The 17,871-nt window shown below is 32.2% G+C and overlaps 1 protein-coding gene across 4 annotated transcripts; it reads right to left on the reverse strand.

Moving 5' to 3' along the window:
• Window positions 1–962: 962 nt before the first annotated feature.
• LOC114296409 (protein IQ-DOMAIN 31) lies at window positions 963–7,379 on the reverse strand. 4 transcript variants are annotated; one of them, XM_082922709.1, is made up of 8 exons: window positions 7,213–7,379; window positions 7,017–7,056; window positions 6,133–6,245; window positions 5,197–5,439; window positions 4,188–4,391; window positions 3,415–3,498; window positions 1,718–2,738; window positions 963–1,346 (listed from the first exon to the last, which is right to left on the reverse strand). In XM_082922709.1, exons 3-8 carry the CDS (start codon window positions 6,205–6,207, stop codon window positions 1,315–1,317), a joined length of 1,659 nt encoding a protein of 552 aa, XP_082778835.1. In that variant the 5' UTR covers window positions 6,208–6,245; window positions 7,017–7,056; window positions 7,213–7,379; the 3' UTR covers window positions 963–1,314. The 4 variants fall into 4 exon arrangements, with proteins under 4 accessions (XP_082778835.1, XP_082778836.1, XP_028096509.2 ...); XM_082922710.1 differs by having other exon boundaries at window positions 3,415–3,495; window positions 7,213–7,366; XM_028240708.2 differs by lacking the exon at window positions 7,213–7,379 and having other exon boundaries at window positions 3,415–3,495; window positions 7,017–7,211.
• Between the last annotated feature and the right edge of the window lie 10,492 nt (window positions 7,380–17,871).

Consider the following 17,871-nt stretch of genomic DNA (forward strand, 5'->3'; position numbering starts at 1 on the left):
TTTTTAGATACACCTAACATAAATACATCTAAAACATAAAAAAAATTATAAAAAAAATCTTTTAAAAGAAAAATGATTTGCACCCCCAGTTTTGAAGACTCCCAGTGACCCCAGCTGATGTGGCGACACGCGTTTGGTTGAATTTTTTTTTTTTTTTTGATTTTCTCTTAGTCCACAGCCTCCCACGTGAAGTAGGGGTGCGGGGAGTCACCCCCAACTGGAGGTCCCCAACACGACTCCTTTTAAAAATTCACTAAATACTAAAAATACAAAAAAATACAAAAACTCAATACATTTTTTTATATTTTTATGTATTTATTAATTTTTGAAAATATTTTTCCACAACTTTTTTACTTTGTAAATACATTTAAGTAAAATGCATCTAAAAAAGTAAAAAAAAAATGTTTAAAATTTTAAAAATATTCACTAAAAATAAAAAAATACAAAAACTAAAAAACTCAATTTCTAAAAAACTTAATCCAGAAAACTCAAACCAAACACACTGTAATTGAGTTGTTTTCTGAGCATAAAAATATAAATGATGAAATTTTAGATTTTTTTTTTTTTTTTGGACGAGGTGACTCTAAGATGGCTTTACAGTTTACACCAAAGCAACTCACTTCATGTCCTCTTTCACGCTGTAATATCCATATAGCAAAACTGGGCAGAGTACATAGTATCCAATTAAATGAGTGGATGCATCCCAAAACTAGTAACAAGCATGCTATGAAAATTTCATAACCAAAAAACACAGAATATAGGAGTTTCATGACATGCAATGAAATGTTCCTGTAGTGCCAAAGAGGAAAGAGAACCTAGCAGTACCCAAGAAATATAGCATTCGTACATCCATGACAAGGATTTTCCAGCCAGAAAGATTATCCTGTTCAATTTTCAGGCAATCAAATATACCATTAATTTATGACCATATAAACTAGGAACTCTCACCCAAAAAATGAAAGTTAGAAGGAAGACAAAATATGCAATTTCCAGAGAGGTATTGTTTATCAAGCACGTTCAAGGTTTCTCGCTTCTTACAATGTTGTAGAGAAACAAAAAGATAAAAGAACAAAGCACACAGATAATGCTAAACAAAACAACACACACTGGGGGTATATGACTATACATTCCCTTATGGTGAACCTAAATGCCATGAAAAAAATAAAAAAAAAGGCACATCATAGTTATTTGTCAAAGTTTGATTCCATGTTTGACACCAGAATTTTGCAGAACATCATCAAGTGATGAACTACAACCAAGCAGTCACTTTTTCACCTTCTAATTCCATAATATTCCAAAAGCAGCATGCCACACTCACCTCCTCCACCCGGGCTGGATCATCTTCTCTGAAATATAGAGTTGAAATACACAAAATCATTCAGATAATCAAAACCAATTAGTTAAACATACGTTCTAATTTTGATTACTGTTAGACAATGTCAAGAATAACATATTATGACTCCAGTTTGATTTCTTACTGGAAATGCAACACAGGAAACATTGGCAATGAGAGAGAATTAAAAATAAAAAAAATTATATATATATAAACCAACCATCTTAAATTATCACATACCCTATAACATTGGCATGCCCCAGAACCATTGATTCATAATTTAAATATAGCAGTTCAAACCAAATACGACTAGCCCATGATGATAAAGGGTACCAATAAATTGCATATGTGACACGAATAACTGCCAATGCTTTCAGGCCTTACCTTCTCTAGAGGACAAAAGTGATCTATCACTTCTACTTCCTCCTGTGCCATTTGCTTGTCCTGCTGGCCTCTGAACCCGAGGTGATAGTGAGATCACTTTTCCATTCGTGGAGGATGGCAGGGATTGACGCCTGGCAAGACCATTTTCAGCCCCATCTTGACCCAACCTTGGCGATCCTTGAGCTCTAAGTTTTGCCTTTGCAGATTCAGTTGCTGCCATATAGCTTGGCACGGTTGGAGTGTTCTGCGAGACATTCTCAGGATATTCCTGTTTTCCTGGGAAAGATTTCCTCCTCTTGGTTTTCTGGTTCTCCTTAGACTGATCTTCCTTGGAGCTTAACTCCTCGTTCACCTTATCACCATTCATGACCTTTTCACCACTTTCTGAAGAAAGCTGTTCAACAGCAGGATGATCATCATGCAGCATTTCAACTGGTTCATGCAATGCCAATGGCTTTGGAGGTGGTTCTACCACAGGATGTTCAGAGACTGCAACAGTTAAATCACTAGTTTTCTCTGAAGATTTATTTATACCCTGCTCCAAAACAACCGGAGCAGGAGAGCTTGACACTTTTTTCAGACTGCGTTGCAGCTTCTCAGTAACAGCTTCTGACTTGTCAGTAGCCTCTTCAGCTGATACAGATACTTTTTTCAGACTGCGTTTAACCCTCTCAAGTTCATTTTGAGGTTGTTCTTGGACTGGTTCTGTTTGATGGGTCAGAGCTTTCCTCTGGTTTCGTTTGGGTTTCTCATACTCAGAGGTGGAATGCAATGAATTACCATCACCATGTAATGCAGGGACTCTCTGGACACCTCTTTTTTGCCTTCCCGATTCTCTTTCTACAGTTTGCATGTTAGCTTGCTTTTTTTGAGGCTTTGAGTTAAGACTTTTCTTTGGTCGGGCAAGTGGTTCCCAGAAGCGGGATGATGACCACCGTTCAAGCCAGCTCCAAAATGAATTTGGTTCAACTAGATCATACCGGAGGCTGAGAGGCATAACAGCAGGCAACGAAGCAACAAGCTAAAACAAGCAACATGGAAAGTCAACTCACAATTCATATAGCAATGGGATACTACAGAACATTTTATATTTCTGCACTCATATCATTTTTCTCTTCAAACTTGTTTCAATACAAAGTTTAGATATATGATATTCTAAAAAACATTTCAGAAACATACAAGTTACTTCAACAAAGCTGAGCTGTCTCAGCCATGCATGTCCAGCAAGGGCATGGCCATTACAAGCACCATTTTGTCCTATCCATAAGGTTATCAGAGCTATTCACTCAAAAATTAGATTATATCTTTCAAATTTAAGCATATATAGTTCGTAGGTTATATTACTTCTCTGCATACAATGGTGTAATTAGGCACTACATCAGAAAGAAACATCACACAGGAAGGAGGAAGATCTAACAGTAATACTAACAATGGACAACTTCAAGTATTGTAGCATTGTACTCATGGGTAAGAAACTGAGTAGGTGTTTGGCATGCACTAAAAAAGTATACTTTTTTTGCATACACCCACTTATTTAGGTCACATCAACAACATCTATTCTCTACTTTTCTACCCAATTTCTCTACTTTTCTACACATTTTTTTTATAAAAAGTCAAAAAGTGCTCTTATTTAGAACATCTCAAACCACTCCTGAATTTACGGAAGTATTCAAGGTACCACAAAGGGTTGAATATACCTTAATAACAAATGCATTTCTCGATAGCTTCTCTGACCGAAGAAATGAATTTTTTGATTTTGAGTCCAACTGTTTACGCTCCTGCTGAAGCAAAATAACACAGATGGAATTAGACGAATCACAAGGCCAACGAGAAGTAATAAGCTTTTATCAGCAAAGAAATGCCATTTGGGCAGCAAATAAGACGTTCAGAAGGATTACTTGCATAATATCTATTGGGCTTGTAGCACCAATCAATATTAAGAAGAGAAGTTAGAGACCATGGCTTTACCAGTAAGAAGTGATATAAGTTTGAGTTGAAGACTGTAAAATGACCAGGAAGTTGGAAAGGACAAGACTCAATAGTAAGAATACAGGGGCCTACTAATGATATGATAACCTGATTATGTTAGAAAATATGGTGCAAAATGGGGACAGAATGATAAAAATGATCTCTCTAGCAGGCTAGTGAAAAATCATTTCGTGAAGGCTTGTTTGACTACGCTTTTTCGAACAGATATGATTAATGATTTTACAAGAAATGGCCCAAAGATAGAGATAGTAATTACTATACAGGTCAAATTGTCCTATCTGCACACTGCCACCCCATAAATCTGGTATGCAAGTGAATCAGAAAAGAAAAAGAAAAAAGAAGAAGAAAACATCAAGAAGGATATGAAGAAAAAAAATCAGTACAACAGAGACCACGAGAAATGAAAATCTAATCACAAAAGAATCAGAGGCAAAAAAGAGTCGAGGATGTAAAAGCTAATTTGTGTGCTTTGAGGGATTACCATGGATTCTCCTGTTGTGCACCTCTTAAGCACCTGACACCCAGCATCAGAAAGTCTGACTTGTCGGCCACGAACTAGTGCCTGAAAATTAACAATCGCTTGCATGCAACGCAAAGTAGCAACAGCCTGTCTCCTAACCAAGTGCCCACGAATAAGTGCTTGCAGCCTTATGATTCCCTTGAGGGCCCGAAATGCCCGGCGTGCCTTCACAGATAGATATATTCACATTAAATCAATGCAGAGAAAGTGGTGGATGGTGAAGGGATGAAGGAGGAGAGGGGTGAGATGGGTGAGTTAGAGAGCATAAGTTGGAGAAGCTGGGTCTAACTTATGGGCTCAACCCATTGAACCCAATGTAATAAGAACAAAATTAGAATTTTATTGCACAGAGGAATTGAACTGTTAAATAATTAACAGACTTCTAACAATGTGGGCTAAATTGTTATGAAAGTTAAAAATTTAAGGGAGGAGGGTGTAATTATATCAATACTGTGTAGTTCATTGTATTTTTCCTAAACCTCAAGGAAAGTCAATGTAATTTACGTAAATACAAAGTAATAATAGGAAAAATTAACAAAATTCTTACTGCTAACCATTCATCCAAATCACATTATTAAGCATCCCAATAAATTTTGCATTGAATATGTACATTAACAAGATAAAACTAACACTGTTTTTGCAAAACAGCTTAAGGACACAAAATTAAAATTTTGTAAACATGACCAAAATTACAAGTAAAATCTTTCCCTAGGAATATAAAAAGAGAAAACAGAATTCAGAATTGTTAAAGACATCATTGCAAATCACATGTTCAACAGGACTGCATTGGTATAAATAAATTTTTATTATTAGATACCTCATAATACCTGTGTGGTGAAAAATTGTGATAACGCAGTTTAAAAGTAAAATAAATAAGAATGCTATAGCAAAGAACGAGAGAATCGGCCTCACTATATCCTGAACATGAAGGTTGTATGATCAATTGCATTACTTTATGCTATAATATTACCAGGTAGCCCCTAAAAGCTGCTTGTGCCTTTGTGGCAGCTTGCTCTATCTCACCATTGCTTGCTGAGTTCAATCCCACAGCATCTTCTGTATCTGATCCTTGATTTCTAGGCAATAAAAATGTCTCATTAGTACCGCTTTCCAAATCTGTGTTTCCACCAGTGGTCTGAGATGGCAGATCTGCAATTGCAGGAGGATCCACAGCCAACACTCCAGACAGAGCCTTTTTCTCAATTGCGGCATTCTTCACATGAGATGAGAATTGCAAATCAGAACTTACATATGTTAATACTTGCAATATAAATGGAAGAATATTACTACCAAAATAAAGTTATCAGCTTTCTTTGAGCTATAGGCTAGCTAAACAGCAAAAGATAGTTTTTTTGGAATAATCAAAGTACTCAACAAAATAAGCAGAGGGAGGGTCAAACTGCTTAAGAGATAAGATGTACGGTAAAACTTCAAGCATACCAAGCATCAAAAAAGAACTCAAATAAAGCAACTTATAGGAAAAGGATTTGATTTCAGTGCAGCTTATTTTGATGTTACATAGTTCATTAAACTAATATAATATGTGACTGTAATTCAGGTTCACTGATAGACAATCAGAAAGCCCACAAGCTGAGGCAAGTTTTGAATAAATTTTGATCCAGAACCAAGATACAGCTCTTAATAATCATGAGAAAATCCCTTTAGACATAATTATTTGTATTGGGGTTCCAGAGTAGCATTTCAAATCAAAACCCATTGTGAGTTATAGAAGCTTATGAGCAATTGGTAGAATTCCCATACAAAGCTGGAAAATCCAGATTCTGTACAAAAAACACACTCTTCTTTACCAAGCTTGAATGCGTGCACAGTCATATCACAATCATGAACAACTGCAACGAATTAAAGAGGACCAACAGTATGAACAGCTTACTAAAACCTCTCTTACTTTTGGAAAACTAGATCTGGATGACTTCTTCCCAAAAAGAACCGTCTTGATCCATTTCCCTGGAGACTTTCCCATTGTTCAAAAGTTACAATGAAAGTAGAGGAACTCGAGCCCTACATGGTTCCAAAAATTAAAATCTCAAAAAAATGGCACAAGCCAAAAATTGAACTTGGAAAATAATAAGAAAAAATAAGTAAAGAAAAAAGAATAAACAAGGGCTATCGAGATTGAGATGTAAACATTTATTCAAATTAACATAAAGTAAATAATAGTGTCAAGCTCAATCTAACTTTTTTTAAAGCATATAAAAACCAGATAGCCTGCAAGTAGCATAAAACTGACTATGTAAACAATACTTTAAATAACAACTAACCGCAATAATTCAAAAAGAAAACGTAATAGACCATCAAATTATAGTTACAGCCAGCCACACAAGTTAAGACATAATCAATATCTTTCATGAGCAGATCATCTGCTATGTTGACCATTAACAATACAACAGCTGAAGCATTAGTCCAGTAAACTTGAAGTTCAATACCCATTATTTATTTATTTATTTCGTGTCCCATCAAACTACTATGAACATAAAAAGTAGAGATCACCACCAAATCAAAATACTAAAGGTTCTACCCTTTATTTGATTTGAACAACAACCTAAATGAACACAATACCAAACCCTAGCAAACTACATTCACACTCAAATGACTAATTTACCAAAATTTCCACACAACAGAAATACGAATTGAAGAACAATACAACAAAAATCTGAAAACTTGTAAAGATCTACACGAGAAGAGAATAGAAAATTCCCCCAAAAAGAGTACAAATTTATGCACAAATCAGAGACGAGGAGGTAAGGAAAAGGTTTGAGATCTGGGACATACCTGAGCAACAAAGAGGTTTGAGACCGAAGAACTAGCATTCCTGGAGCGCAAATTGAAGAGGGAAGAGATCAGATGGAAGAGAGTAAAGAAAATGTAGAGAAAGAGAGAGAAAGAGAGAAAGCATAAAAGAGATTGATTCAAAGTGGTTTGAAGTGAAGGATTGATTGAAATGCAAGTAAAACAAAAACTATTATACCATTTGAGAGTTAGGTTTCCGCAGCCATGGACATCGACATGGACCCCTCCATCTCCATCGTTTTCCTCTCTCTACCCCCTCTCTCTCTCTCTCTCTCTCTCTCTCTCTCCTATCTGTATATGTGTACAGGATAAATTACACTGTGCTAATTATACTTTTAAAATTATAAATCACACCTGTCATATAAAATATAAATTTTAAAATATTTAAAATTATGATACATTATAAATTAATATATTAATTGGTACATATAATTTTATTTAAAAAATTATTAATGTTTTTGAAACAATGTTATGTTTCATTTACAAATTAATACTTAAAATTTTATATCTTTAAATTTTAAGATAAATAGATCTCATTAATAACTTTTTATTTAAAGGGTAAATTACAAATACATTCTCTGAGATTTGTTTAAAATACGAATTATTTTTTGTGATTTGAAAAATTACAAATGTCTCTTTGTCAGAATTTTTTATTTAACAGAACTAATTGAAAAAAGTGAAATTTCTAACTGTTCACCTATATAATACTAAGGCCAAGTTTGGCATATACAAAATAATTCATCTTTTTATCTTTTTTTCATCACATCACCTCTTTACTTTTCTGCACATCTTTTCGTAAAAAGACAAAAAATATACTTATTTAGGTCATCCCAAACAACTCCTAAAATTATCTAAATTATTAATTAAAATAAAATTTTAACATTATTAAAAACGATTAATTAACTTGATAATTTATTAATAAAAGAGCCTATTTATTATGAAATTAAAAATTTTAAAAGACATAATATAATTTTTAAAATTATAAAAAATAATTTATAATTTAAATAAACTTAAAAAATATATTTATAATTTACCCTTATTTAAAACATTATATTACCCCAATGTACTTCACGGGTATTGAATAATTTCTCATGCGTATACATGAATGTATTTAAACATTATCATATAGTAGAATGTGAGTGAAGTTATTGAGTGACTTTGGCTTGATTTGACATATTTAAAAAAAAAAAGTTAAAAAGTAACTTATTTAAATCATATTATCTTATTTAAATCGCATTATTTTTTTAATATTTCACTTTAAATTTAACTTAAATTTAATTTATATTTTATAAAAAATTAAAAAATATATTTATTTAGATTATCCCAAACAACCCCTTCATTTAAGTAAAGTTGGGAGACACCTCAAAATCGGAATTTGAATTTTCAGACACACAGAGACACTTGTAACCACGGCTCTTTGCTTGCAGAGCTGTTGGTAGTTTCCAGCACCACCAAACTCTTCTAAAATATTTAAGTTGAATTATAGGTATTAATAATTTGATTTAATTTTTATTAAAAATAAATTTTCATAAAATTAGTGTTAAAATTAATTTTGTTTTATGATATTTTACCAACAGAGCTAAAAATTGATAATTAGTAATTTTTTATCATAATTTTTACAAATTGCTACTAAAATTTATAATTAATAACTTTTTTCTATGACGAATTTTTTAAATGGTCATTGAAAGTTGAAAATTAATAACGTTTTTTTGTAACGATTTTTTTTAAATATCGCTAAAACTTATAATCAGTGAAATTTGTGACAAAATTTTTAAACTGTCATTAAAAATTAATAATTAATAACGTTTTTAATAATATTTAATGAAAAATGTTATTAATTATCATGGCGGGGTATTATCAACTTCTAGTTTCTAATGAGTCAACTCAACCCAATGAAAAATATTTTTTTACAAGTTGGATAGTTTCATTTGGTGTGCAACAAAATATGATTATTGTATGGACACAAAAAAAAAATTTATATTTAATGATAAAGAAATCCAACAAAGAAGATGATCAACACCACCATGCGATCGCTATCTATAAGACAAAACACCTCCAACTGTAGTTGGGGGCCTCCATCACCCAAGTTAGTCCTCCAATATTATCAAAATATTTAATGGACTAATTCATAGAGAGAAATTGCGTATCTCAACCCATGAAGATATTGTCTATTTATAAATATCCAGTAACTTACTTATCAAGTAGTTTGGATGTTTCAGAAGCACTATCCCAAATAATCTCCGCTTGTTTAGGACTTTTATAACATTAATGTTTCATATCCTGATGAGTTTTACATAACATAAAATACTAATGCAGTGGCAATGCCTAGACTCACATAATTTTTGTGGTTATTTTTATTCCTTCTCAATTGCCCCCAAACTTTCATTCTATTTGAACCTAGTGAAAGAGTGAAGTTTTTCTGTTGTTCTGATAAAAATAGTCGTGTAATATTGCCTAGCTAAAACCATACATGGGTGCTAAGGCTTATTCCAAGACTTATTCCGAAATTGCCTAGCTATGCTGAAACTTATTCAAAGAATGATTAGCCTCGTTAGAACTTATTCCAAAAATGTCTTGTTAGGGCTTATTCCAATAATGCCTGGACTTGTTAGAACTTATTCCGAAAATGTCTTGCTAGGACTTATTCCAAGAATACCTAACCTCATTATGACTTATTCTGAAAATGCCTAATCTTGTTAGGACTTATTCTAAGAATGTCTAATCTTGTTAAGACTTATTCCAAGAATACCTAATCTCGTTAGGAACTACCAAAACACCAACTTGCTTATTGGCAAGCAAAACCCGCTCGACAAGGAATCCTACTGTTGGACAAACACCAACCTACTCTATAAAATTTTTCAAAGTTGGTCAAACCTGTCAACCCACTTTGCCGAGCAAAACCAACTCAACAAACATTTTTCAAGTTTGTCAAACCTGCCAACCTACTTTGCTCGACAAAAATTTTCAAAATTAGTCAAACATGTCAATCTACTTCACCAAGCAACACCCGCTCGACAAAGATTTTTCAAGTTAGTCAAACCTACCAACCTACTTTGCTCGACAAAGATTTTCTAAATTGGTCAAACCTGCCAATCTACTTCACCAAGCAAAACCCGCTCGACAAAGATTTTCCAAGTTGGTCGAACCTGCAAACCTACTTTACTGAGCAAAATCTGTAACAATCCCAAAAATTTAAATAGTTCCGTAAATTTTATATTAGTTATAAACGAGAAAAGTATAATTTTATATATAATTAATTAAAGTCAACATATAATATACGTGTATATATATATATATATATATGATATTAAGACTTTATTTGTCATCTTTTAAAAAAGTTAAAGAGTCATTATTCTATTTAAATCGCATTATCTTATTTAAGTCACATCAATTCTCTACCACATCACTTCAAATTCAATCCATACTCAACTCATATTTTATAAAACGTCAAAAAATATATTATTTAAATCATGTCAAATATCTATTAAGCAACAATCCAAACTTATCCATTTGATTGAGAGCGCAATGACGGCTGTAACATAGTGAGGCTATGTGTTTGGCTATGTGGCACCAAAACTTGCTAGGCAATATGATATCTTAATATAAAAGGGGCGGTGGTGTCATGAACAAGAGGAAAAACGAAAACAAATAAACAACATAAAAGAAAATTTTGGAAGTCAAAAGGATTTTTAATAATAAAAATAAAGAGTAAGGTATTAATTTTTAAGTGAGTTATATTATACTTTTAGTTACTATAATATATTTTACGTATATTTTAAGTTATCATAATTTATTTTACGTAAATTGTATTTTAATTATGTTATTTATTTTATAAACCTTATTTTACATACTAAGGAAAAATCTGTAGACATAACTGTTTCTTAAAATGTGCTTTGAGTAATTATTTTATAAGTATCATTACGAAGGTTCTATGCCTTGGGGGACATAAATAAACCATTGGCTACTGATAGGTCATTTTGGGGTCCTCTGTTGTCATGGATCTATTGACATCTGTTCTGTATGGAGCAAAGTGTTGTACGGAGCTAAGTGCTACACTATTGTGAAAGCTGCCTCTATAATCCGTACAAGCCACCTCTTGAATTCATATCTTGTATTGTCATGAATTTATTGACCTTTGTTCTGACTGTCACTCCTGTGACCTCTGTTCTGTTCGGTTCGGTTCGGTACCGTGATTATAGTTATTTATTTACATAATTTCTGTATTTTAGTTCCTGTCACTTTGATTAATTTGTTTATTCAAATTAAGTTATGTTAATATTTTCGCTTAAATAACTATCCATGTTTATTTTTTGTCCCTTATATTTTTGACATAATATTTCTCACCATGCCATGTGCTTATAAATGTTACCAATTTTTAAGAAACAATGCAATCCAGAAATAACTTTTGGAGAGTCTTAGACACGGGGTTGCGGAATAGACACACTTAACACTTTTATAGTATTTATAATTCTATTCTTCATATGTAAATATCGGCATTTTTGGTCAATAAATTTTGTTATAAAATAAAAGTTCCAATGATTATTTTGATACTCACACTTAAATATTTTTTCGCTCGCGTTTAGTAATTTGTTTAAAAATTGGCCGAAGGTAACTTCAGTTACTGGCCATCACGATACTTAACCCTTGAGTACGGGGAGCGGGTCGTGACAAACGGTATCAGAGCTTAAGTTTTTAAAATTATTTTTATAAAAACATAAGAGCATAAGACATATACACAAATAGGATGAGCGAACGTTAAACTACATTACAAGTTGCATTCAAATTAAATATTTGTATAGTAATATTGGTAATATATATAAATATCACTACTAGAAAACAGGGTTTTTGAGTCGGCAGCATGCCGTCGCAAATAATATATTTGCTGACGCAAAAAATTTTTTGCAACGGCGTTTCGACGGCAACTCAAGGGACGAAAATGGCGGGGTCGCAAAAGGTTTTTGAGTCGGCAATCTGCCGACACAAAAAGTTTTAATTTTTTGAGACAGTAGATTGCCGACTCAAAAAGTGGTGAAATGTTTTAAAAAATTTAACCCATATTTTTCTCATTGAAGCTCCCAAGTTTTGAACCCACTCCCATTTGGAAGATTTGACCCGAAGTCACCACACTAAGTCCACTTCACCACTATACCTCTTTCAAATTTTAAATGAGATATATATTATTTATAGTATATACACTCAATATTAATATAAAAGTATAGGTATAAATAAATATAGTTATTAAATATAATCAAGTAAATATATATATCCTGGCTATAAATTTTTTTTTTTTTTTGCTACGGCATCAGTTGCCGACTCAAAAATGTCTAATTTTTTTGCGTCGGCACAAATTTGCCGACACAAAAGGTCTATCTTTTGCGTCGGTAAATTTAACCGACTCAAGTAATGCTATCAAATATTAATTTTTTATGTCGGCCAACGGTGCCGATGCTAAAGTGTTGGTATTTGCGTCGGTAACTCTGTGCCGTTTCAAAAAGACTAACTTTTGCGACGGTAAAATTTGCCGACTCAAAAAACCGTTTCTTTAGTAGTGTATGGTATTTTATTAAATTTTATAATTAAAATGAGTGATTTGTCACTATATATATAATTATATATATTTTTTTGTACATGGAAAGAGAAAAAAAAAATTAACAACATAAAATAAAATAAAATAAAATAGTGGTAGTGTGTGTAGTGTGTTGTAAGGTTGTGTTAAGTGACTAACTAGTGTATGAAGTTGACAACTCATGTTTTTTTTTTTTTGTAATTTATTTTTATTTTTTAGATAATGATTTAGTAATATTTTATATTAGATTAATCATTAAATTTATTCTTGATAAATATATATATCAAAATGCGTATCGAATGGCTTACACATGTAACGAATTTTGAGGACGAAATTTTAAAAGAAAGAAATATTGTAACAATTAAAAAATTTAAATAATTCTTTAAATTTTATATTAATTATAAATGAAAAAAATATAATTTTATATATGGTTAACTAAAGTCAACATATAATATATATAAGTAACTATCTAAACTTATCCATTTAGGGAGAAGCTTCAATTGAGAACATAATGATGGTTGTAGCATAGGGAGGCTACGTGTTTGGCTACGTGGCACCAAAATGTGCTGGGCAAATATGATATCTTAAAGGAGTGGTGGTGTTGTGAACAAGAGGAAAAAAAGAAAACAAATAAAGAAAGGGGATGAAAAATATTGGGAGTTAAGAATGTCTTTGTTAGTAAAATGAAAGTGTGAAGTATTAATTTTTCGATGAGTTATATTATATCTTGAGTTATTATGATATATTTTATGTATGTTTTGAGTTATCATAATTATATTAATATTTTAATTATGTTAATTATTTTTTAATTCTATTTGCTTAAATTAAAACCTATGAATATGTTTGTTTAAATTTTAGAAATTATTTTACAATGATTTTATAAACAATTATTTATGTAAGTATTACCACAGGAGTCTCATGCATTGGAGACTTAAATAAATCATTGACTTCTGATTGGTCACCTTGTGACCCTCTGTTGTCATAGATCTATTGACTCTGTTCTGTATAGAGCAAAGTGTTGTGCGGAGCTAAGTGTTACACTATTATGTGAACCACCTTTAGAATCCGTACGAGCCACCTCTTGAATCCATATCTCTGTATTGTCATGAATCCATCGACCTCTGTTTTGACTGTTACTCCTATGACCTCTGTTCGGTTCAGTACCGTGGTTATGATTATTTATTTACATAATTTTTATATTTCAGTTCTTGCCACTTTGATTAATTTGTTTATTCAAATTAAGTTATGTTAATGTTTTCGCTTAAATAAGTATCCATGATTATTTTGTGTCTCTTATACTCTTGACATAATATTTCTCACTCTGTCATGTGCTTATAGCTGTTACCAATTTTTAAGAAACATGTGCTTATAGTTGTTACCAATTTTTAAGAAATAATGTAATTCAAAAATAGTTTTTGGAGTGTCTTAGACGTGAGGCTACGGAATAGACATACATAACACTTTTACAACATTTATAATTCTATTATTCATATGTAAATATTGACCTTTTTGGTCAACAAATTTTGTTATAAAATAAAAGTTCTAATGATTATTTTGGTACCCACAGTTAAATATTTTTTCGCTCGCGTTTAGTAATTTGTTTAAGAATTGGCCGGAGATAACTTTAGTTGCTGGCCATCATGATACTTAACCCTTAAGTACAGGGAGCAGATTGTGACAAAATCCACTCGACAAAGATTTTCAAAATTGGTCAAATTTGCCAACCTACTTCGTCAAGCAAAACCCGCTCGACAAACATTTTTCAAGTTGGTTAGACCTATCAAGCTCTCTCTTGCCAAAATCAACTTGGCAAGGAGATAAAAATTTTAACCAAGGGCTAGTGTAATTCATTTTGCCCCGTGTTTCATAAATATTTGACCAAATAACGGTCTCCTTCCGGCACAGTATAATAATGCATAAAATTGATGCTCCACACAAAAATCCGACTTAATATATAAAATTTATGCTTTGTAGCATAATAATTGATAGTAATACCTTAATGTCTAGAAAGATAATGCACAAAATCCATGTACCGCAAATAATAAAAATCTGATATAATTGATCTTTCATATCTCCATGATCGGAATAATAATGCATAAAATCTGTAATTGATAATAATATTTCCATATTCGGAATAACAATATATGCATTCTGGAAATTTAATTAAAAAACTTCCCTGTTATTCATAAGAGAAGCAAGTTGATAGTGCTCTGTTCTCAGTTTGGAATTCATGATCTATTTGTCAAATAATCTACATTGCTTGCTATGACTGATCAAGACCAAGATTGGTTGCTTGCTATTTAATCATAAATAATTATAAGCAATCCTTATCTTATAAGATGTGCTATTGGCTAGCAATAATAGTAATCTGATGTTAGGCTTGCTGTAATCGGGCTGTGAAGCCATGCTATGGTTTGGAGTTGCTCGATAAAGAACACTAGAAAAAGATGATGGTCAAACCCAAAACGCTGTCAACGGCCGCTATCAACCACTCCTTTGGCCCTGTTTGGTACAGCTTAATTTCAGCTTATTTTAGCTTTCAGCTTAATTTAAGCTATTTTGATGTGTTTGGTTTAGCTTATAGCTTATAGCTTTGTGGAAGTCAGAAAACAGCTTATTCTTTAAGTGGGGCAGGAGATGCTTTAAGAATAAGCTGGAAATTAGCTTAAGCTGAAAGTTATAAGGTATAAGCTGTTTAGGTATAAGCTATAAGCACTTTTCCACAGCTCTACCAAACAGGGCCTTTGTGCTTTAGCATTGATCGCATTGCTCAAACAACGAAGTGCTAAGGTCTCGTTTGGGAATTCTTATTTTTAGTTAAAAAGTCAAAAAATTATTAAATTAATAAAAAAGTCAACAATTCATATAAAAAAGTCAAAGATTCTATTTTCTCTCTACTTTTTGCACATTTTTTCGTAAAAAGTCAAAAAGTCATCCCAAATATACTAGTTGTTTTTAGCTCATATTTTAGTCAAATAGCCAAAAAATTACAAATTAGCCTGTTATCAAACGAGGCCTAAGTGAGTGTTGGAACAATCTTCTGTGTAAATGAAATAAATAGAAACAAAGCCAAACAAAATAAAATAAAACTTACACAATTTATTTTGTTGAACCGAATTTAAAAATCAAAATTCAAAGGCCAAGTCAAGTGTGTGAGACTCTATCCTTAAGACAGATTCGCCCCGCTACGGTGCTTACGGTTGAGTGGCATCTATCTCCTAGGATACAATGATCTTCACAAAATTGTAGAAGCACTTCAAACAAATTTGTTCGGCGAACCAAACCTGTGTTCTATACTCTCTTTATTTTTTCCTAAAATTATATATGAAGAATAAATGCACTAGAACAAAATGGACAGCACAAAGGAACTATTTTTAGACTGATTTTCGGATCTGTAAAATGCTGAAATATGGTATGTATTTATAGGGCCAAACAGGTATGAATTCAAACCTTAAAAAGTATGAATTCAAACTAGACAGGTGCAAAACTCAAACAAACAGATTCGGTTTCAAACTGTGGCAGTTTTTCGGACAGATAACTGCCCAGCAGTTTGAATCTATCTGAAAACAGTTTGGAACTGCTGGACAATTACGGAAGTTAATACCTGTTTGAAAATTGCATCTGTTTTGTCATGGACTGAATAAGGAAAGAATTTAGGACACAACAAATTGAATTTAATTAAATTTTTCCGCAATTAATTTTTGAAAAAATTCAAAAGATTTTTTGTCCGGAAAATTAATATTAGAACCGACCCGACCCACAACCCGCGCCCAGCACGGACGGATGACGGCGGCGCGCGTGTGTGGTGGTTTAGGTTAAGATTCACTTTGTTCATAACTCCTCTCTTCTACAAACTTGGGGTGCCCCTTGAGGCCCAACCCAAGCATTGAAGGGTAGAGCTTATATACACAAATAATCTCTTAAAGTTTCAATGTGGAACAACCCTTTTCAAAGAAACCCACATTTACTTCCTTAAATTTTCTATTCCACGAACCCGAAAATGACGTCATGTTCCCATTTACTCATAAATGGTTTTGACGAACTGTCTTCACTGTGTGACTTGCCACGCGGCAAGGAACACTTCATCTCTTCGAACCCACCCCAAAAGACGATTGGGGCCCACTCAATTTTGGACTCAAAGTTGACCCAAAATATGCTTTTATAAACTAATTTTTCCAACAGTAAGCACTGCGACAACTTAGTTATCTTCTTCATTGATTTCAGTCGTTTCCCATAGATGCTGCCAATTGTACGGACATAAAAAAATACCGTATTTGATGATAAAGAAATCCAACAAAGAAGATGATCAACACCACCACGCGATTGCTATCTGCAAGACAAAACACCCCTGGCCATAGCCGAGGACCCTTCGATCCGACGCCCAAGTCAGTCCTCAAATATTATCAAAATATTTAATAGACTAATTCATATAGAGAAATTGCGCACCTCAACTCATGAGGTGTTACCTATTTATAATATCCAGTGACTTACTTATCAAGTAGTTTAGATGTTTCAGAAGTCCTATCCCAAAAATCTCTAGTTGTTTAGGACTTCTATAACGATAAGATTTTACATCCTGATGAGTTTCGCATAACATAAAATACTAATGTAGTGTTTGATAAGAATTTGACAACTGTCATATATGTGATAATCCATAGCTATGCCACGTGGCAATGCCTAGACCCATATAATTCTTGTGATTAGAGATTAGCTAAGCACTAAAAATTTAAAAATAAAATTTTAGATCTCAAATTAGAATAATTCTAATGGACTAGAAAGAAATTTGTCCACTTGTCAATTTGAAAGTCCTGGAATTAGTGAGGGTTTGTAGGTGTCTTTGTTTGGGTAAGTCAAAAATTGTATACATTGTGACAAAATTATGAAAGTTATCAATTTTAAAACACCATCCTATATATACCTTTGATATTGTTTTCATTTGTTTTTATGTTCTTAAATAAAATAAAAAATAATGTAAGCTACAACGAAAAAACAGAAAAAAAAATAAAGAAGAAGTAATAATAATATGAAAAACTTATTAGGCATACTCTTTCAAAAAGTTATTTTCAGGATTTAAAAAAAATATATAAAAAAAAAAGATGGTAAGTTGAAGAATCATAGGAAAGAAAGACAACATGGATATTTTGTGCAGATTAAATAAGTTGTTTATAACTTATTTTAATTTAAAAATATGTATTAGACTATTTGATATAATTATTTATAATTTATTAGATAAAAATAATTTAAATAAATTAAAAAAACAAATATCTAAGC

Source organism: Camellia sinensis, chromosome 4, assembly GCF_055761805.1.
Source record: "Camellia sinensis isolate YWXY chromosome 4, ASM5576180v1, whole genome shotgun sequence".
Lineage (NCBI taxonomy): Eukaryota > Viridiplantae > Streptophyta > Magnoliopsida > Ericales > Theaceae > Camellia > Camellia sinensis.

Excerpts from the sequence above, each read along its gene's own strand:
- LOC114296409 (XM_082922709.1), bottom strand. The coding sequence starts at position 6,207 with ATGGGAAAGTCTCCAGGGAAATGGATCAAGACGGTTCTTTTTGGGAAG. Across the intron at positions 5,440-6,132 it reads CCAGATCTAGTTTTCCAAAA|AATGCCGCAATTGAGAAAAA; the intron begins GTAAGAGAGGTT and ends TCTCATGTGAAG. Across the intron at positions 3,499-4,187 it reads GCACAACAGGAGAATCCATG|CAGGAGCGTAAACAGTTGGA; the intron begins GTAATCCCTCAA and ends ATTTTGCTTCAG.